Source organism: Ruditapes philippinarum, unplaced genomic scaffold, assembly GCF_026571515.1.
Source record: "Ruditapes philippinarum isolate M1 unplaced genomic scaffold, ASM2657151v2 ctg4193_1_1_1_1, whole genome shotgun sequence".
Lineage (NCBI taxonomy): Eukaryota > Metazoa > Mollusca > Bivalvia > Venerida > Veneridae > Ruditapes > Ruditapes philippinarum.
In genome coordinates this window covers 28594-50751 of record NW_026865962.1, presented here as the reverse complement: position 1 = coordinate 50751, position 22158 = coordinate 28594, and the positions used below count along the sequence as shown (strand labels likewise).

The 22158-nt window shown below is 33.1% G+C and overlaps 3 protein-coding genes across 3 annotated transcripts; all 3 read left to right on the top strand.

The window, feature by feature from the left end:
* The first annotated feature begins 5166 nt into the window (after window positions 1-5166).
* On the top strand, window positions 5167-6956 carry LOC132730872 (universal stress protein Slr1101-like). Its single transcript, XM_060716946.1, has 2 exons — window positions 5167-5311; window positions 6058-6956. Exons 1-2 carry the CDS (start codon window positions 5210-5212, stop codon window positions 6247-6249), a joined length of 294 nt encoding a protein of 97 aa, XP_060572929.1. The 5' UTR covers window positions 5167-5209; the 3' UTR covers window positions 6250-6956.
* Window positions 6957-8547: 1591 nt separating this feature from the next.
* On the top strand, window positions 8548-16904 carry LOC132730870 (universal stress protein in QAH/OAS sulfhydrylase 3'region-like). The gene is made up of 4 exons (XM_060716943.1): window positions 8548-8846; window positions 10140-10220; window positions 10924-11015; window positions 16528-16904. Exons 1-4 carry the CDS (start codon window positions 8771-8773, stop codon window positions 16780-16782), a joined length of 504 nt encoding a protein of 167 aa, XP_060572926.1. The 5' UTR covers window positions 8548-8770; the 3' UTR covers window positions 16783-16904.
* Window positions 16905-17157: 253 nt separating this feature from the next.
* On the top strand, window positions 17158-21075 carry LOC132730871 (universal stress protein in QAH/OAS sulfhydrylase 3'region-like). Its single transcript, XM_060716945.1, has 4 exons — window positions 17158-17476; window positions 18681-18761; window positions 19557-19648; window positions 20726-21075. Exons 1-4 carry the CDS (start codon window positions 17398-17400, stop codon window positions 20948-20950), a joined length of 477 nt encoding a protein of 158 aa, XP_060572928.1. The 5' UTR covers window positions 17158-17397; the 3' UTR covers window positions 20951-21075.
* The last annotated feature ends 1083 nt before the right edge of the window (window positions 21076-22158 follow it).

Genomic DNA, 22158 nt, shown 5'->3' with positions numbered 1-22158 from the left:
GGGTTGTCCGTATAAATAACAAAGTGGTATACTTTACAGAGACTTAAAGTCGTTTATTTTTAGACGCACGCGAGGCTAACGTTAGTACAGATGTAATGACCATTGGTAAATATATGGCAATTAAAGCATGCTAAATCACATACGAAGTATAACAAAATTGCTTTATAAGACAATTTGTTGTTTCATTATCAAATGGACATGGACCCTACGGTACACCGTAGATTGTATTGGCAAATGAGCAACTGTTTTTATTCCGGAAATAAATTATGTAATGTCTAGAAAATCGAACCTGTTGAATCGATCTGTTTCATGTCTTACCAGACATGTTGAACAGCTGTAATTGTAAAACTAACAATATTTAAACACGGCAATTTGTTTCTGTATGCGTACGCGTAATGTAGTAAGAGGCACAACAGCTCTTTAATTATGATAAACGATTTTTCACCATTATCCAACCTGTATCGATAAGATTTTTTCCCTGGCAAAATGAAAATAAAGCGGATAACAACATATATTTTTTGATGAAATAATGGAGATGTTCTTGTTTTTAAAGATTTGCAATCCACATATTTCAAACTGTTTTTATGAATATTCATTAAGCTTTTGAAATCACTGTTAATTGATCATTTTCTTATTTTTCTGAGAAGAAATCACTCTTTAAATGGTATCAAAGTACGAAATAAAAACGTGAACCGAAACCCGAAACGCAAATTACGCTTATCGTTCAAATCGCGAAAAGTAAACTTGAGACGCGGAAATGATAAGATGGACTGAATGAGCCTTATATAGACATTTATATGTTATAAGTCACACAGTAATTGGTTATGTATCAAATAAATAGACCTTTCACGATTGATAAGTTCTTGATTGTTTCCAGGAACGATTACTGTCTGGTTAAACATCATTATCAGTATAATCTGTCGGAATAAAGGAAAGAATTTTCTGATCGTGTTTTCGAGATATGTTACTTATGATGTCAATTTATTTTGTTTGAATAGATTATTATATTTAAAATAGAAGTTTGGAAAAAGCGGAAATTGCTTGTTTCGGCACCGCAATGTCTTAATCTTATCGAGTAACAATCGCAACTTTACGGCCTTTTCCGTCAATTTTCGGATAAAGGTCTATGATTATGGATGATTGTCGAGGTGTTCCGAAAGAGTGATGAACTTTGCGCTTGACAAATCCCTCTGGCAGATTTTTTTTAGAAATTATATTTCAAAATAACAGATTCATCAAAAGCGCCAATGACAAATTTATTTACGAACCTTTCTGTCACATTCTATAAAAGACCAAGGATATTTGGTGAGGTATTCCGAATGCTCGTGATGATTCGGCATATTTCGCCAGTTTCCGTTTGTTAGAATTTTTTTAAAATCAAATTCAACTCCCGGAAAAAGGGTTTTTTTAAAACCCCAATTTTAAAAAATGGTCCCCAATAACTTCTGCCGGGTAATTGCATCTTCCCCCCCCTTTTCCCGTAAAATTTTCCGGTTATTATAAGTTATTCCCAAAGATGTCCCGATTGCTCCCTGTAAGAACCTTGGCTTTCTACGTATCTGCTTGAATTTGGGCCGGGAATTTAAACTTATTTTTGGCTTTTTTTAGCCATTCAGGCAGGTAAAATACCCTTTTTTTTTTTTTACGGGTAAAAACATGGCTTTTTTTCACGGGCCTTTGCAAAAGAAAAATTTTTTTATTTTAGTCGGTTAACTTTAAAGGGCAGAAAAATTTATTTATTTTTGGGTTTTAACTTGCCCTGCCCAAACCCTGAAACAGCTTTTTTTAAATTTGTTTTTCATTTTAAATTGGTAAAAGTGAGGGGGGGAAAACGATTTTAAAAAACCGGGGACATTGTCCAGAGATCAAAATTCCCCTGTCCGGGCTGTAAGTAAAAACCATTTTTTAATTTTTATATCCCTACCCCTAAACATGGGCCGGTTAAAGGGCCCGCAAAAATTTTAAGGGACATTTTGAAATACATTTAGCAAATAACTAATTTTTTTGAATATGTTATTTTGTTTAAAAGGGGAAATTTTAAGTTTGAAGTAAAGTTTTGAATAAACCCACTAATCACCCAATAGCATTAAAATTTGTGCCTAAGGGGGCTGGAAACCAAAAATTTCCTTGGATTGAAAGGGCCAAAAGCTTTTTTAAAAACTGGTAATCAATTTTATTATACCTTCCCCCATTGATTTTTTTGAAATTAAAGGGATTATTATTTACAAGACACAAATTTAATTGTGAAAAAAGGGCATAATCCCTTTTTTTTTTTGGGTTTACTCAAAAACGAATAGGTAACTTTGCAGGGTTATATTTGAAAAATTTAAATTTTCCCTGATTACTGGGAAAAATTATCTTTAATAAAATTTTGGGTTGGGTTTTTAAAAATCATTTTAAAATTAAATTTTTTTTAACAAAGGGTGCTCAGACAGGTTTTATTAAGCCAATTTTGTTATTAAAGGGGCTTCAAAAATTTGGGCTAAAGGGAAACTTTTTGGGAGTACGTTTCTGGTTTTAATATTTGAATTTAAATAAGTCCTAAAAAATGGGAAAAAAAGAAGTTTTTATATTGTTTCATCTTTGGTTTTTATCAACCCTTAATACCAAATTTGAACCCTTTTATTTTTTTGTCTAAATTGCTTCTGTAGCAAACCCTTTTTCCAAAAAAATTTTTCCGACTATTTAAAAAGGCTTACGGTTCCGATTTTTGGATAACTTGAAGCCGAATCAATACGCTGATGACAAATTTTGTATAAGAAAGACATAAAAAAATCTCCTGCGACAAACTATTTTAATATCATACGAAGATATTGACCAAGGAGTCAAATGTCCTCGACGTTTTACATGTTCAACAAGAAGAACGCTTAATTTCCGGTTTTAGAGTGGTTCTCAAGAAATTTGATTCAGCCAAATACTCCAAGGATATTGTAATTTCTTAAGTTTGGTTTCTCGCTAGATACTTTATAAATGAAATTGAATAGGGAGAAAATAACATTTTGATGTAGTGACATAAGATAAAGCATATCACATGACATATGAAATCATTTAAATTCATATATATATACGACGGTGACTAGCAAGAATAAATGCAAACCTAAGCTCTTGATCTCCTGCAATAATGATGGGATAAAGTACAGACATGCTGAAGACTTTTGTTTATCCCCATACTTTCCATAATTATATGTCTTGATTTAATGATATAAGAATAAATACAAACACAAAATGTCCAATATGGTTTATTTTAACCAATGTTCTAAACACTGTGCAATGGAAAAACCGGACAATGGTTGTACGTGTCTTGAATTGAAAGTGCCCACAATTTTAAAGGGATGAGCCAAACAACTGGTCAGCCATGATGTAGCCATGTTTTAAAATATTTAAGTATACCATATTAAAACAGTTAAAACAGTGACGCATAATAAAATTTCGTTACGTATTTGATAAAACTGTCACGTGATGTTTATTCCATAAAACAAAGTATAATGTTCTTTTACATAAGCGACCAAATTACTGCCAAATGTTTCAATGTCAGCTTGAGTTTCGAGTTTATTAATTTAAAGCAATGTTTACAAACCCCAAACTTAAACCCATTTTATAAACTTTTTTCCCCTTGAAAAACTAGAATTATAAACAAAAACAAAAAAAATTTAAAACCTTTTTATAAAAATAAAAAGGGTTTTTCTTTTTATTTTAAATAACAGCTTTTACCCCTTTGATATGCAAATTGGAAAACTGTACTTTAAAAATGCGCCCATTCTTCTCCAGTCTTATTCGTAAGACCCATTTACCATATTTTATCAAAAATGAAAAATTTTTTAAATTTTATTTTTCGCTACCCTTCCCTTAAAACTCAAATGGTTTAAAATTCTGGAAAACCCCCTTAAATGTCTTTGGCTGAAAATTTAAAAAGAAATCGCCCTTAAAATTAAACGGGAATTTTAAATTTTTTAAAAATTTTTGCCCAATTAAACGGATTAAATTTGAAAGTTTTGAATATTTAAAGTCTGATTTTATTTTCGACAAGAAATAATGATGTATATGGTGAGAGGTCACCTGACCTGAAATACATATACGAACGGTCCTATATAGTATTTGCTATGTCTAAGTTAGACACCATTTAGTCTATACATTTATTTCATACCATGCAGAAAAAATGTATCAATGGATAGAACTCAGCCTGCTTCGAAAAATGATTCTCCTTTAAGAGAGGCTTAATGTTTAACAATATAACAAGCTGAGTTGTGGAAGATCTTTAGGAAAACGTATATGTCCGTCTATCCTGCCCTTTAATATCTTTTGGATAGACCGGCCTGGCCAGTCATTCGCCATTCATTCGCAAGTAAAATGAAGAAGAAAACCTCAAGGCAAACGCAATAATCGTGTGAATACTATAGTGTGCAAATATGTCATACAAAATAGTTACTCCCTTAACGGTAACAGAACAATGCAGTACAAATATAAATCATATTTAATACAGTTTTTACAAGATTTTCATAAAGAGGGAAGATATTTGTTGACTTACTATCCGAATTCTTCCGAAGCTAATACTAGTATACCTAACCTTTAACCATAACTGTTATCATAATACGGTCAAACATCAAATAGCCTGACCTTGTATTCTCAATAGTGTTTAAACTCTGACAACCGATGAATTTATCACCGAATTTGCATATAATACTAGGATATACATAAAAACGAGGACATGTCTAATATGAATAATGATTATTATTACAAAGTGGGGGCGAATCGTCATTTAACTGAGGCGAATCATCACTAAATTAGGGCGAATCATGACTATATTGGAGCGAATTAGGGCGAATCGTCGGTGAGGCGAATCGTTATCAATTCAGTAATATACATGTACGTTTTCAATCATACTATCGAATAAATTATCCATTTTGTTTACCATTAATTCGTCTTTGGTAATCTATATATTAATGAGTAAGCTCTATAAATTATATGGAATCAAACCTCACTGCTGTGGGTTAGAGTCCCGCTACAGATTGTTGCGAGGAGGAACCAATTCAGCTAGCTTACCAAAGGCTGATGGTTCCCTTTGAGTGCCAACTCATGCCTGAAATAAAGTATGGTGGGACATCTAAAGTATTTCTTTTCTCGTGAAAGTCAAAATTTAAATATACCGCCATACGACCTTCACGTTAAACATATGCCCACCTAAAAGTTGCAATGATGTTTTTTTTTCTTCATGATTTCAGGCCCTGCAGTTGTTGACCAACTCTTAAAAGAACTTTCAGAAAAAGTAAAAGCTTTAGAGAGTAAATATAAGCAAAAGATGCAAGGCCTTAAGGTGAGTAATTCGTGTTATTAGAAATAAATAAATTAATATGCTATGTTTCAACATGGACATATATACAGGGCAGTGTTTGTGGAAACTATTAGCGAAGAATGGCTAAAATGTAATATACGACCGCAGTTAAGTGCATCATCACCATTAAGATCTCGTGTAATTGTCTCAGATACAATTCAAATGCTATTTATTGCTACATTTGATAGCAGTCTTTGTCGTAAAGCAAATCTCACATTAATTGTGTTATAATCAACTGAAGGCGATATTTTTTGTCATTGTCCTGGTTGCAAGAATTTATATGGGGACTGATATTCGCTATTATGTCTCGTTTTCGCAAATTAAGGTACATTTTGTTTGTTATTTCCTTTTTTCTGGCTCATGAATGATATTCTTGTCATAATAACGAAGCTTGATTCTTGCGTTCACGAGGAGTTAAAAGGCGCTTACCGCCCACCATAGGCAGCGGATGTAATTATTAACGATTGTCGCGACAAAAGATGATATTGGATTTTCAGGAAAGTTTCCGGAGTTTCATTTAAGAATGATCCTGTCCGTTAATTAGCAAGCTGACTTGTCTTATTTAAGAGAAAATTTGGCTTTTTTTGTGTGTAATTGGTGTGTACTGTAGTGGAAATCTCTCAATCTTTTTAAGCGCTTCATTTTCTTGCTCCGAGGTCGGGTGGAACATCTGGAAGCATATTATATACTGTGACAATGTTGCCAAAGAATCTTTTATTTTATTTCAGTTGTCGGGCAAATTCCGTACTGGACAAGGAAAACCTGGTGAAGTTCTATGTAAATTTGCCGAGGAGGAGAAAGCTTCCTTGGTTATTGTTGGTACGCGCGGACTCGGCAAAATCCGTAGAACATTCCTTGGCTCTGTCAGTGATTACGTCATCCATCATTGCCACGTGCCGGTTCTCGTCTGCAGACACTGAGACTGAAAAAAAAATGAAAATAGGTTGATCCAAAACAGTGAAGATTTTTTCAAGTTTAAAATAAAGAAGAGAACGGATAAAACACAGCGTATGAAAAGACACTGTCATGCATTGTTTTTGTACTTTTGTATCAAACATCTATGTAATAGATTATGTTATGAGACACTGTGCGTTCTTCCTAGCATTAGCCTTGATTTGGCATTTTTGGTCATTTTTTTGTTTCTCTGAAGTCATTTAATTTTCATATATAAACAATGTAAAAAAACAAATGATTTCAATTTCTTCTCTATTTTTAAGTTTGAAAGTATGCCAGAAAAAAGTTTGTTTGATGTTCAGTTTGGTCGACTGTGTTTAATGAAAACGTTTTTGCAATATTTGCTTCAACTCAGGATTATTTATTCAGCATTACATCATAATAGCGCACTTATAAAACAAAAGAACAAAAAAAAATAATATCAACATTTTGGTTTGTTAAAGGACACTTTAATTACTCATAATTTGTTTATTATTTGTTCTGGAGACTTTACACTTTAAAAACTAATTCAGAAGATTTGGGAAAAGATATAATATTTGTTGTTTCCATGGTAACCTATTATTTTTAAGTATACATATATTAACAAGTGTTGTAGTTGTAGAGATTGGCCAATAATCAGAGTGTACTTTATGTCTGTAAACATTTATAATATATAATAAATATAATAAATTAATATCGCATCGTCTTGTATTATTTTTTTCTTTATTTTCTCTTTTTTGACATCTGCAACTGAAATGTCTTCATTTCTTCTTGTTAACAAGATTCAAAATATTTTGAGTATACAGTAACTGTTGTATACATAATTACTTTCTATGAAAGAGAAATACATTTAAAGCCCCTCTTGAACTGCGTCTTATATTTGACCCAAATATATTTACTAGTTATCTCCCTTGATGAAAACAGGAAGCTATATTAATGTAAAATTTGCAAAAAATGATTTGTCTATAAAAAAAGTTTTATATTGCTATAACTTGGCTATTAGAAGAGTATATTGAGCTAGTATTATCGCCCCGGTGTCGGCGTCGCTGTCACACCGGTTAAGATTTTGCATGCAATTTGGTATCACCAAAACTACTGAAGGAAATGGTTTGAAACTGTGATTACTTTTCATGTATGGAACATATCCCATTAGTCTGAGTTGCCTTTTTACAGAGTTAAGCGCCTTTCTCTACTGTCAAACACTAAGACTAGTCGGGCGAACTGTCTTACGAACATCTCTTGTTGTTAGATGCTATGCAACATCATCATCAGTACTGGTAAGAAGTTAGCGCTAAACTAAATCTATTCTATTCCCTAATGACATTAACAATGTGATTTGTACTTGCTAGTCTGCATGTTTACGAAATAATAGGGCTATATTTCGTGGAGAAATTAACGCAATATTATTCAATATTCATCATTATGGAAATTCAATGGGTTTCCTCTTTTTTTGTGCATTTCAAATCTGGTTAAAATGACACTATTTCCTTCAAATATTTTGTGACAAAATATGCCTTATATTAAGTACAAACTTACAGGAATATATAAAGTAAACACATCGCAACAATTCTATATTAGTATATCGATTTACAGGGATACAACTCGTGTGAAATTTGAATTAATCATTAATAATTCAGTAGCTCCCCCTGCGAGAATGATAAGATAAATTAAAGAAGGTGGGCGCTCATTCAATTAACTTCCTTTCATATTGTAATGGCAGGTATTTATACATTTCAAATGAAAAATTGTTAAAGGCACATGACGATTTACTCGTGTTCTTGTTATGGTACTTGAATACATTCAAGACCTCTTCGTGGCTCCTCCATTTGTGTAGATTCGAAACCCGTCAAGGTTTAATGATGAAGCTATCCAGTGGTTCTTTTATGTTACGATCTTGTCGGTTCATGCCCTGGAACTATCAATAGAATGCTCTGAAACTATTTATGGAATTACACCGGATGTCAACCATCAAAAGTTATTACATGCATATTGACATTTACAACGTCGATACTTCGACGTGACTTCAAAAAAAATTAAATATCTTAAGCTTTAATTAAAATTTAATAAAGAAAGTACACCGCTATTATTGATCATTTTGTAAAATGTAAAGTCTAATTCTTTTGATAAAAGCAGCAATAAATAAATTATTACGGCCTGTTTTAATTTCTCACGATTCTGGAAAAATTAAGCCTCGTATTAATAGCGCACCTGTTGTTTTGTCGATGACTCACTCTTGCATTATTTTCATAAAATTCGCAAAGATAAATATCAGTCATGCTGTGCCTTTAAACGTCCAACTTTATTCTTGTTGCGGTTTATTGATTATACTAAGGGAGGGGTTTGCGTTTTATGCGAGAATGCATTTAAGTTAACGTTCGTCTGCGTTACCGCTTTTTCTTGATTTCTTACAGATAGAGTGTCGATGATATTACACACACATACATATATTGGAATTTAACTGTTCATTACATCAACTTCCGCTAACATCTTTTCAAGAATTTTAGTATTATGGCTACGCCGGAAGAAAAACGTATTGTTGTTATAGCTACGGATGGTAGTGATCATTCGGACTATGCTTTTGACTGTGAGTATTTTCATTTCTTTAAATATTTATATCTCATTACACACGTTGAGATAATATTATTCTGAGGGATAATCATATTGAAAAAAAATACTTAAGTGATGAGGAAAACGCTATTTAATATTACGCACATTGTTTATAAACAGTCAGATGTTTGATAGGATTTACTTTTATTTCGTGTTTATTATATCTTAATTTGATTGATTTGACTAATAAATACTGTTCAAAACGTATTTTCTCCTCGCGGATAAAATTGTTCGAATCCTATTTGAAATATTTCATCTAGGAAGTCATCAACGAAGTCTACGCTCCACTTAAGTGTCTTATACGAACTTAAGTTATGTAACTTCTGAAGTCTCCATGTACGGAAATAGCCTCATCTGACCTTTTACAATATTATGTTCAAAACCGAGTGGCATTTCCGATGCATTGATAAACAAGTTCAAAGTTCAAATTGATTTATATATAGCGTTTAATCTTTATTAAACTGTACAATATGTATGTATATAACAACTCGTTATATAATGTGAGCAAAAATACAAATTGCACAAGGTTGCAATGTATAACACATTCATATGCTAAGTACTTCCGTCACGATTTATATCATAATTAATAATGTTTAGATATGGCGGGTTTTATTTCAAAATATCACTATTCTTCATACAACATGCTTCATAATAATACAAGCATGCTTTGATGCTTGCTGTATGGTATTGATTTGCTCAACTAAAGTTCATTAAACGCAGTGACTCATGATTATTTTATTTTCCTGAAATACACATCAAGTAGCTCGACAAACAAGGGAAACATTAATGACTAAAATTCCCATGATGTCCTACAAAGCCACTTCACAGTTCGGTGACATCTTCGGTCGAAATGTAGAGAAAAAAGAATCCCAGCTATATATGGTGGGCAATAAGAACCATCACCGTTTTTCGCACTTCTGTACTTGATCCCTTGAAATCACGTGATATAAACTACTAAGTCAAAATAGTTAAGAGCACGGACCTGCAGCATCGGTTTGTTTGTTTTTTTCACTTTACGCCTTTTTCAACAGTATTTCAGTCATATAGGCGGGTAGTTTCCTAACCATCGTTCCTGGAGAGTTACACCAGTACTAGACAACCTTCCTCCGCGCTAAACTACCAAAGCATCTCCCGGGGATCGAACCCACGCCAGAGAGGTAACTGGATTAGAAGTCATCGACTCTAACCCCTCGACCACAGAGGCGATGCAGCATCGGTGTTTGTCTAGTTATATAATATTGCCTAATTTATGTAATATTCTACTTTTTAGATTACCTTCAGCACGTGCGGAAAGAAAACGATTCAGTGTGTCTGGTCAATGTACCTGAAAGTTACGATCTGACGTTAGCAAGTAAGTAAAAACACTTGAAATAAATATTGTTTATATCTGTAGTGCCTACAAATTTTCTGTTTATATCTGTAAATAACTGTAATGCTAACAAAATTTCTGTTCACAATCCAACACATATGGCACCAGGATTTATTGACTAACTGTATGTTATGTGTGCACTGTACTTTGATTTTCCAACGATAATTCTTTGTACTTGAATGCCCGTAATTGTTCACATTTCAAACATAGCTTGGATTTGATTGTTTACTCTATACTCTTTCACGTAATCCATAAACTTTGTATCATTTTTTTTTCTTTTTTTGTGTTGTGCCCATTATCCAATATACCGGATCCAAAGCGAGGGTAGGGGCTCACCCCTCCCCCCTCCTCCAAGGACTTGACTATGTTTTAAGATATACATAAATATAATATTGCATCAATGACTAGGTGTGTAATATGATGTTGCGGTCCCCAAAAATCAAGATATAAATAAAAGAAAAACAAAGAGTTTGGACAAACTATCGGGGATTGTATCTGTTTTATTTGATGCAGAATCCAAGTTTGGATTATTGGATTATTCCATTATTTGGGCTAATTCCATTTGTTCATATGTATTTTGGATAACGTGTTTATTTTCAATATCTCAAACATAAAGGTACACTACTGTAGAAATGACAACATATATTCGTGTTGAGATTATTTATCTTGTGTTTTAACATTTTAGGTCCAGCCACGGTTGATTCTATAGTGAAAGATTTAAAAAAGAAACTGAAAATAATAGAAGACAAAAGTGCGAAAAAAATACAAGAAAACAAGGTAATGTATCTCTGGTTAAAAGCTGAATATTCCTTGCACTTTGAAACTAGACATAGTTAATATGCACTTTAAAACTAGACAAAGCTAACATGCACTTTAAAACCATATAGCTCATGTGTGTCGTGGAAACAGAGAACACTCTACATTGTCATGGGAACAAAGAACAACTTACATTGTTGTGGAAACAAAGAACAACTTACATTGTCATGGAAACAAAGAACAACCTATATTGTCATGGGAACAAAGAACAACCTATATTGTCATGGGAACAAAGAACAACATATGGGAACAAAGAAAAACGTACTTTGTCATTGGAACAAAGAACAACCTACATTGTCATGGGAACAAAGAACAACTTACTTTGTCGTGGGAACAAAGAACATTTTACATTGTCGTGGGAACAAAGAACAACCTACATTGTCGTGGGAACAGAGAACAATTTACTTTGTCCTGAGAACAAAGAAGAACTTACTTTGTCCTGGGAACAAAGAACAACTTACTTTGTCCTGGGAACAGAGAACAACTTATTTTGTCGTGGAAACAAAAAACAACTTTCTTTGTCGTGGGAACAAAGAACAACTTACATTGTTGTGGGAACACTTTATTTTGTCGTGGAAACAATTAACTTTGTCGTGGGAACAAAATACATTGTTGTGGGAACAAAGAACAACTTACATTGTCATGGGAACAAAGAACAACCTACATTGTCATCGGAACAAAGAACAACTTACTTTGTCGTGGGAACAAAGAACAACTTTCTTTTTCGAGGGAACAGAGAACAACTTTTTGTCGCGGGAACAAAGAAAACTTACATTGTCGTAAGAACACATAACAACTTTCTTTTTCGAGGGAACAGAGAACAACTTTCTTTGTCGTGGAAACAAAGAACAACTTACATTGTCATGGGAACAAAGAACAACTTACTTTGTCGTGGGAACAAAGAACATTTTACATTGTCATGGGAACAAAGAACAACCTACATTGTCGTGGGAACAAAGAACAACCTACATTGTCGTGGGAACAGAGAACAATTTACTTTGTCCTGAGAACAAAGAAGAACTTACTTTGTCCTGGGAACAAAGAACAACTTACTTTGTCCTGGGAACAGAGAACAACTTACTTTGTCGTGGAAACAAAAAACAACTTTCTTTGTCGTGGGAACAAAGAACAACTTACATTGTTGTGGGAACACTTTATTTTGTCGTGGAAACAATTAACTTTGTCGTGGGAACAAAATACATTGTCGTGGGAACAAAGAACAACTTACATTGTCATGGGAACAAAGAACAACCTACATTGTCATCGGAACAAAGAACAACTTACTTTGTCGTGGGAACAAAGAACAACTTACTTTTTCGAGGGAACAGAGAACAACTTTTTTGTCGCGGGAACAAAGAAAACTTACATTGTCGTAAGAACACATAACAACTTTCTTTTTCGAGGGAACAGAGTACAACTTTCTTTGTCATGGAAACAAAGAACAACTTACATTGTTGTGGGAACAAGGAAGAACTTACTTTAAAGTGGGAACAAAGAACAACTTACTTTGTTGTGGGAACAAAGAATAGCTTACATTGACGCGTGAACAGAGAACAATTTTTTTTTGTCATGGGAACAAAGAACAACTTACATTGTTGTGGGAACAAGGAAGAACTTACTTTGACGTGGGAACAGAGAACAACTTTCTTTGTCGTGGGAACAAAGAACAACTTACATTGTTGTGGGAACAAGGAAGAACTTACATTGACGTGGGAACAAAGAACAACTTACTTTGTTGTGGGAACAAAGAACAACTTACATTGTGGCGTGAACAGAGAACCATTTTTTTGTCGTGGGAACAGAGACAACTTACTTTGATGTGGGAACAAAGAACAACTGACATTGTCGTGGGAACAAAGAACAACTTTCTTTGTCGTTTGAACAAAGAACAACTTTCTTTGTCGTGGGAACAAAGAACAACTTACATTGTGGCGTGAACAGAGAACCATTTTTTTGTCGTGGGAACAGAGACAACTTACTTTGATGTGGGAACAAAGAACAACTGACATTGTCGTGGGAACAAAGAACAACTTTCTTTGTCGTTTGAACAAAGAACAACTTTCTTTGTCGTGGGAACAAAGAACAACTCTCTTTGTCGTGTGAACAAAGAACAACTTACATTTTGTGGGAACAACTTATTTTGATGTGGAAACAATTAACTTTGTCGTTGGAACAAAGAACAACTTACATTGTCGTGGGAACAGAGAGCAACTTTCTTTGTCGTGGGAACAAAGAACAACTTACATTGTTGTGGGAACAAAGAACAACTTACATTGTCGTGGGAACAAAGAACAACTTACATTGTCGTGGGAACAGGGAAGAACTTACTTTGACGTGGGAACAAAGAACAACTTACATTTTCGTAGGGACAAAGAACAACTTACATTGTGGTGGGAACAAAAAACTTACATTGTCGTGGGAACAAAGAACAACTTACTTTGTCATGAGAACAAAGAACAACTTGCATTGTCGTGGGAACAGAGAACAACTATCTTGTCTCGGAAACAAAGAACAACTTACTTTGTCGTGGGAACAAAGAGCAACTTACATTGTGGTGAGAACAAAGTACAACTTACATTGTCATGGGAACAAAGAACAACTAACATTGTGGTGGGAACAAAAAACTTACATTGTCGTGGGAACAAAGAATATCTTACTTTGTCATGGGAACAAAGAACAACTTACATTGTCGTGGGAACAAAAAACAACTTACTTTGTCGTTGGAACAAAGAACAACTTACATTGTCGTAGGGACAAAGAACAACTTACTTTGTCGTTGGAACAAAGAACAACTTACATTGTCGTGGGAACAGAGAACAACTTTTTTTGCCATGGGAACAAAGAACAACTAATTTTGTCGTGGGAACAAAGAACAACTTACATTATCTCGGGAACAAAGAACAACTTACTTTGTCGTGGGAACAAAGAACAACTTTCATTTTCGTGGGAACAGAGAACAACTATCTTGTCTCGGAAACAAAGAACAACTTAATTTGTCGTGGGAACAAAGAGCAACTTACATTGTCAATGGAACAAAGAACAACTTACTTTGTCGTGGGAACAAATAACAACTTACATTGTCGTGGGAACAAAGAACAACTTACATTGTCATGGGAACAAATAACAACTTAACTTGTCATGGGAATAAAGAGCAACTTGCATTGTCGTGGGAACAAAGAACAACTTACATTGTCGTGGGACCAAAAAAAAAACTTACTTTGTCATGGGAACAAAGAACAACTAACATTTTCGTGGGAACAGAGAACAACTATCTTGTCTCGGAAACAAAGAACAACTTACTTTGTCATTGGAACAAAGACAACTTAGTTTGTCGTTGGAACAAAAAACAACTTACATTGTCGTGGGAACAGAGAACAACATTCTTTGTCGTGGGAACAAAGAACAACTTACATTGTTATAGCAACAAGTTATTTTGGCGTGGAAACAATTAATTTTGTCGTGGGAACAATGAACTTTGTCGTGGGAACAACATACATTGTCGTGAGAACAAAGAACATCTAACTTTGTCGTGGAACCAACTTACTTTATCGTGGGAACAATTAACTTAGCCATGGGAACAATAAAACCAGTTCATAGAACTTAGTTAACTAGTTACCACAAATACCGTTATGTAAGTCGTTCCGTCGCACCATAAAAAGGAGCTATATTCTGGAAATCGCACATTTTAAATTTGGGTGATCTCTGTTTTAACGACGAATAGTGCTTTCATTAATTGTGATTTTTTTTTAAAAAAACTTATGAATACTAAGAGTTGGTGAGGAGGTTGGTCGTAACTAGTTAATGACCGTAATGATTTTTGTTCAGTAGGTTAAAGTGAAGATTACCGTGACTTTGACCACTGACCGAGAGCTTGTCTGACCAATAATAAAAGAATACTTTGACCTTTAAGTTCTAAGATTCAATTTGTAAGTTGGTCATGTTACCACTAATAGATGAATTAGGTATGTTGATTTTAAGACATCGCGTTAAAGGTCAAGGTCACGTTGTCACTATGTGTTATATCATTGTCAATCACTTAAAAAGGAAAAAGTTTTTTTTATTATCATAATCATCAGTTATAATTACTATTCTTCTTTCTTGTTTTTCTTCTTTTTCTTTTTCTTCTTCTTCTTCTTCTTCTTCTTCTTCTTCTTCTTCTTCTTCTCATTATTATTATTATTTTTATTATTATTATCATTATTACATGTATTATTATTATTATGAATTATTATTATCATTATTATTATTATTATCATTATCATTATTATTGTTATTGTTGTTGTTGTTGTTGTTATCATTATTGTCATTGTCATTATTATTATTATTATTATTATTTTTATTATTATTATTATTATTATTATTATTATTATTGTGTCGCCTTGAAAAAGGCGACATAAAGGGGTTACTTTTGTCGGCGTCGTTGTCGTTGTCGTCGTCGGCGTCGTCGTTGTCGGTGTCGTCGTCGGCGTCGTTGTCGGATTGACTTCAAACTTAGTATGCATGCTTCTCAAAATGACCCGAAGTGCAGTGCACAAGAACCGTTACTCTGCATTTCTTATTTTTTGAGTTATTGCCCTTTGTTAATTTTCATACTTTATTTTTGTCCAGGCCATTTCTCCTAAATTATAAAAGCTATGGACTTGAAACTTCATAGGATGATAGATCTCATTAAGAAGAAGTGCAGTGCACAAAAACTGGTACTCTGCATTTCTTATTTTTTGAGTTATTGCCCTTTGTTAATTTGCATACTTTATTTTTGTCCAGGCCTTTTCTCCTAAAGTATAAAAGCTATGGACATGAAACTTCATAGGATGATAGATCTCATTAAGAAGAAGTGCAGTGCCCAAGAACTGGTACTCTGCATTTCTTATTTTTTGAGTTATTGCCCTTTGTTTATTTTCATACTTTATTTTGTCCAGGCCTTTTTCCTAAAGTATAAAAGCTATGGACATGAAACTTCATTAGGATGATAGATCTCATTAAGAAGAAGTGCAGTGCCCAAGAACTGGTACTCTGCATTTCTTATTTTTTGAGTTATTGCCCTTTGTTAATGTTCATACTTTATTTTTTGTCCAGGCCATTTCTCATAAATTTTAAAAGCTTTAGACTTGAAACTTAATAGGATGATAGATTTTATTGATAAGAAGTGCAGTGCACAGAAACTGCTGATCTGCATTTCTAATTTTTTAGTTATTGCCCTTTGTTGATTTTCAAATTTCATTTTGGTCTTTGTCACTTCTCTTAAATTATATTGTTCACAAGGCGACACATCCGACTCGCGGAGTTCTAGTTATTATTATTATTATTATTATTATTATTATTATTATTATTATTATTATTATTATTATTATTATTATTATGTATTATTATTATTATTATTATTATTATTATGTCTTTCAAAGGCAATGTTACTAACAAACTTTTCTATGGAAACTTTTAAGTGTCGTTTTATTTAATTTATTTTTATTCACAGTTACACGGAAAGTTTCGAACAGGTCAAGGAAAACCGGGTGAGGTAATATGCCAGCTTGCAAAAGAAGAAAAAGCCGATTTGATCGTAATTGGCACGCGCGGGCTCGGCAAAATCCGTAGAACTTTCCTCGGCTCCGTGAGCGACTTTGTCGTCCACCATGCTGACATGCCAGTTCTGGTCTGCAGACAAGAAACCAAAGGGAAACACGATGATAAAGAAAAACAACAGAAAGAAAAACAACAGAAAAAGGCTTAACCTTATATAAATCAGACTTAAAAGGCCTTTAACTTTACAAAAATCAGATATGTGTTCATGTGCTTTAGGATGCGTTTCATTTTGCTGTAATATTTAATGCATTTAAGTCTTTCATCCATCGAGTAAAAGTTATCTATAGAATGATGTTTTATTTATATTAACGCCTACAAAATTAAAATAAAGGGAAACAATCCATTATGTGTAATTTATTTCACTTAATTATCTCCCCTTTTGCACCAAAAAAAATGCTGAATAATATATTGCTCTCAGTTTAAATGTTTTGAAGTTTGCATCTATGATTAAAATTCAGAAATTTAATTCAAATGGTACTGTATCAGTGCTTTAATAGAAGGAGAAAAAAATGATTGTTTCGTCACGGAAGAGTACTTTTTAATCGCAAATGTTGCTGGCTATGCAATTAGTTGCTTTAAACCGTGCATATAGGTTGTAAAGATTACACCTGATAGACAAATATCGTGCATAACTCAGGACAGTATTCTGTGATTTATAAGTTTTAAAAAACACTTCCTTTTGTAAGTTAAACCTCGAAAAGGAAAATTATTTACAGTTCAGTTTACTAGCCAAACGGATGTTTAAATAGTCGGCTTTAAAACTATGGCTTCCAAGTCGGAAAATAAACGAGTTGTTGTTGTAGCGGTGGATGACAGTAATCATGCAGCAGACGCCTTTCAATGTAAGTTATTTTTCCTTCATATATCACGTGATGATATTTGTAACTTGCCTTAATAGACCACCCTTTCAAATGACTAAAACCGGTTGTTTGGTTCAGGCAGTCTTTCATTACAATGCATTCTCTTAAATTTCCATAGGTCTTATGAATAGGTAATTAAATACTGAAATGAAATTAAGCACGGATATTTTGAAGTAGTTTTGTTTTTTGTTAGTAAAGAACATTTCTTGAGAAATTGCTTCTACTACGGACAAAGGAAAGTTTGACGCAGATTTGTCACTTTAAAGGTAAAATCTGCATGAAAATGTATTTTAAAGTTTAGTTAAGGAAAAATATGTTTATAAATCTTGAACTATACTTGAAATATCGTTGTGGAAATTAGCCTGCGCTGGAGTATTTTTCCCAGAAAAAAAAATTTTTTTAAATCTTATCTTTTTACATTTTAAATTTATTTCATAAATTCCGTTATTGGAAAGAAGCAAATAAAGTGAACCTAACCTTAAAATCCGGGGGAAGAAAAAAAAAATACGGAAAGATTTCATTCAGGGGTTTATTTTAACCTTTTCCTTTGGGGTTCATTTCTTTAATAAAAAATTTTGAAAAATCTATTTTTTTTGCGGCTTTTGATGTTTAATTTTCAAGCGATCCCCCTTGTTACATTTTTTAACTTCAAAACAATCGCTCCAATAAAAAAAATTTTTACAATTTATTTTAAAGAACCCCTTCTTGTCGTTCGAAATACCTCGCCGAGCTTTTTCGATGTTTGACGGAAACGGCCGGAAAATTTAATATCCAAAAATAAAACAAATTTTTTATGCCCCTTTGTGTTTTAAATAAAATACCAAATTTTAATAAAACATTTTTTTTATGCTTGCTATAAATGTGAACAAAATTGTTTTCTTTTGCTAGCAAGAAAAATTTAAAAAATTTAACATGCAGTTTACGTTATTAAAACAAAATTAACGTATTTCACCAGTTTTGGATAATGAAAAAAAAAAAACAAGGTACTTTCTTAAAGTATGCCGAAAACAATTTAACAAAGCTTTACAAAACAAAATTTCTCCCGAAAGTGGGATAAAGATGATAGTATTTTTACGTATTCTAAAGGCCAGTAAAAATAAATACTTTCCGGGCGAGCTTATTATATTGTACGATTTCTGCAAATTTATTTCATGAATTCTTCACCCTCTTAAATGTCTTTTTTCAGACTATGTCGACCGTATAAAAAGAGACAACGATAAAGTTTGCCTGGTGCATGTTCCGGAAATGTTAGACTTACAATTTGCAAGTAAGTATACAAGATCACAAACAAGCAAACTACAGTCAAACCTGCGGACATAGGTCATCCAAAGAAGAGACCGAACGTGGTTCTTATAAACATGGGTCTTTATAGTTGCATGGTGATTCTCTATTTAGAGGCGGGCTTTTAAACAGGTTTAACTGTAGTATACATTAATAAAGATCAACATGTATATCAGTTTAGGTACACCATACACTTAGCAAGAATTTATAAAGTAATAAATACAAGCACAATTTATACATGGTGTTTTATATATCTTTTAAAAACAGATGTGTCTGGGCTTGATATTGTTAAATGCTTGGAGGTTAGTTCATCCGCTTTCGAGTGGTACTTAATATTTAAGGAAACATTGTTGCATACCCAGAAAGTTTCGAACCCAACACACCTTTGGAAGGAGGTCGATACCATTCACGGAATAGGTTGCTCATCAATAACTTCTTACTGTCCCTTTATTCACTATTTAAACTATTTTTTATAAGAATTGATAACACAACATATTTCTTTCACACAAAAATATTTCCGTAGTATACTAAAGTGTAATGATGAAGTTAAATAATTATTAGGAAAAGCAGTATTTTAAGATGCTATCCGTACTCATAACTACAAGTATTAAAATAGTTCAAGTAGAACGAAAGATGCGCAATATTTAGTTGTGATCACCCTAGATAACGTTCCATGGTTTTCATCCGAACTTTGGCTGTGACTAGAATTGTGTATTTTAGTGCTTCTATTCAAAATAAAGGCTTGGATAATTGAAAGATATTTTTTTTTCAATTTAATTAGGTCCCGCAACGGCTGATAAGATATTAGAAGAAGTGAAAGAGAAAGTAACTGCACTTGAAGCAAAATACGAAGACAAGATGAAGGAAAATGGAGTAAGCAACAAATCGCTTCTTTCCAGTCAAAATTTGTTTTAAAAAACTACAAATGAATATAGTTGTTTTTTTGTTTTATAAAAAAAAAAAATGTAATTCTAGATTTGACAGAAAAATGTATAGCATAAATAGACCAAAAAATCCAACACAATTTATAAAAAAACGCTTTAATAAGCTTCATCAGTTGATATGATAAATAAAAACAAATATTGTAACTCAAAAGCGTAATATTTGAAATTTCAATACATTTTGATCTAATAAATTATTTAAAAATGCAATTTATGCAAATGAAAATATGTTGTTTGTCTAATGCAAATACGTAATCAAAGAGTATTTTGTTTTATTTACACTTTAAAAGTGTGTTAATATATTTGCGAAGTTCTCTAGGCTGTTTCTTTACTTTTTAACGAGAGAAAAAAATAGATTAAAGGAACTCCACTGAGGGCCAGACTTAAATAATAAATTCTGAAATTCTTTCATAGGTTAGTTGGGACACTTAAAAAGGAAAGGTATGCACAAGATAATAAAGAAATGTAGAAATAAATGAATTGAAAATCGTATTTGTCCTATTCTTAGCCCGATTTAATTGAAAGTGTTGCACAACGCTTTTTAATCTTAGACAGCTATTCACAGCTAGAATATTTAGTTTTCTGTATACAAATTTATTTTAGTCCGATTGTTTTGGAAGCTATAAGCTTATTGAAACAATCGAATATTGAATATTTTTTTCTGAAAAAACGGAGTGGGCGAATAATCTATAATTTCGCACACAAGTTATTGGTCTAGATCTACATTAAATGGAACATAAATCTCAAAAAAGTAAATCCAGTCCAGTCATGTCATACACCTCAGTGGAGTCGCTTTAAAGTGTTTTCGTCAGCATATACTCCCTATGCAGAAAGAAATATTCACAAATATTTGTTTCGTTCAATTTCGATAATGATATCACTAGATATTAGGTCGAGGCAAACATACACTAACTTCATTAAACTTATCGATGTTACCCGGTTTGTCACCGTATAATTTTTTCTCTGAAGATTGTCATATATTGAACTTTTGTCTTTCATTCTTCTTCAGTGTTCGGGGAAATTTCGGACAAGTACAGGAAAACCTGGAGAAGTTATATGCAAACTGGCACATGAAGAAAAAGCCGATCTTGTCGTAATTGGCACGCGCGGTCTCGGAAAAGTCCGCAGAACTTTGCTCGGCTCCGTAAGCGACTTCGTTGTTCATCATTCTCACGTGCCAGTTCTAGTATGCAGACAAGAAGATGTTTCTAAACACCAGCAGAAAAAGGCGTGAACATGTTGATTGATGATGTTATTGATATATATTTTAGTGTCCAAGTGTTAGTAGTTATCCATTAAATTCTATTTTTATAGCATGCACAAGGCTTTTATCAAATAAAAGAAATTAAATAAGCCAAATTATTATTGTTCTCTTTCTACGATGGTGCCATGCGTTACACATTTAGATTTTTTTTGTAGGGGGATGGGGTGTATTGTCGGGGGAGGGGCTGTTTAAAATGCAGATGCTAAGATAGTATTAAAAGAAACAGAAACCGTTTTGTCTTTTAAATACCCATTATATGCAGTCTGCCCTGGCTCTTAACTGGTTACAAAGGCCAATAAATTTTGGATCCAATAGGTTGGTTGTTATCAAAACTCTGATTCAATTTGTAAGCAACATTAATATATTTAGAAAAAGACCTTGATGTTGACCAATTTTCAAATTAATTATTTTACCTTTTGGCCAAAAGGAAAAAAATAACATAAGTAATTAGTCTGCAATGACTAGTATTATAAAATCGAAAATTCAATTCCATTTAAAACATCTAATAATACGATTTGTCATATGGACTAATAGTTGGCTTTTACCACCTACCCTGCTTCACTTCAGGTTGCAGCCGTCCTTAACTACCGATGATTCAAATGTCCTTTCATGCACTAAATATTCAGTTGTCTTTCCCCAATCATGATGTAATTTCTCTATTGCCTGTTTTTCGAATGATGTTGCAATTATGTTGCCACCCACGATGCAAAGTTTTTGACAGAGTCTGCTGGTAGATTTAGCTGGTATGTGTCTTTGTTATTAAGTCACGACACTGTTAAGGTCATATGACGACTTTTTTCAGCTTTACTGGTGGGTATTATTTCAGGCAAGAGCGGGCACCTGAGTGGAAGCTAGCTGCATACATTTTTTAACTCATACAAATATATTTTAGTTCGATTATGTTTGAAGCTATAAGCTTATTGAAACACTCTCGAATCCGTTCCTGGAACCAACCAGTATACTAAGCAATGGATGCAGTTTCTTGCCCAAAGAAAAAACGGCTTGCCCCTCACAGGGTTTGAACCCATGCGGTCAGTAATCATTAAATTACTAGTCCGATGCGTAAACTATTCGGCCACGCCACCATTCAATGTATAGATTTAGTATGTCGTGCTACTGTGACACATTAAATTAGTGATTTGTTGATAGGAAATAAAGGTCTGAAAACATACTTTTGA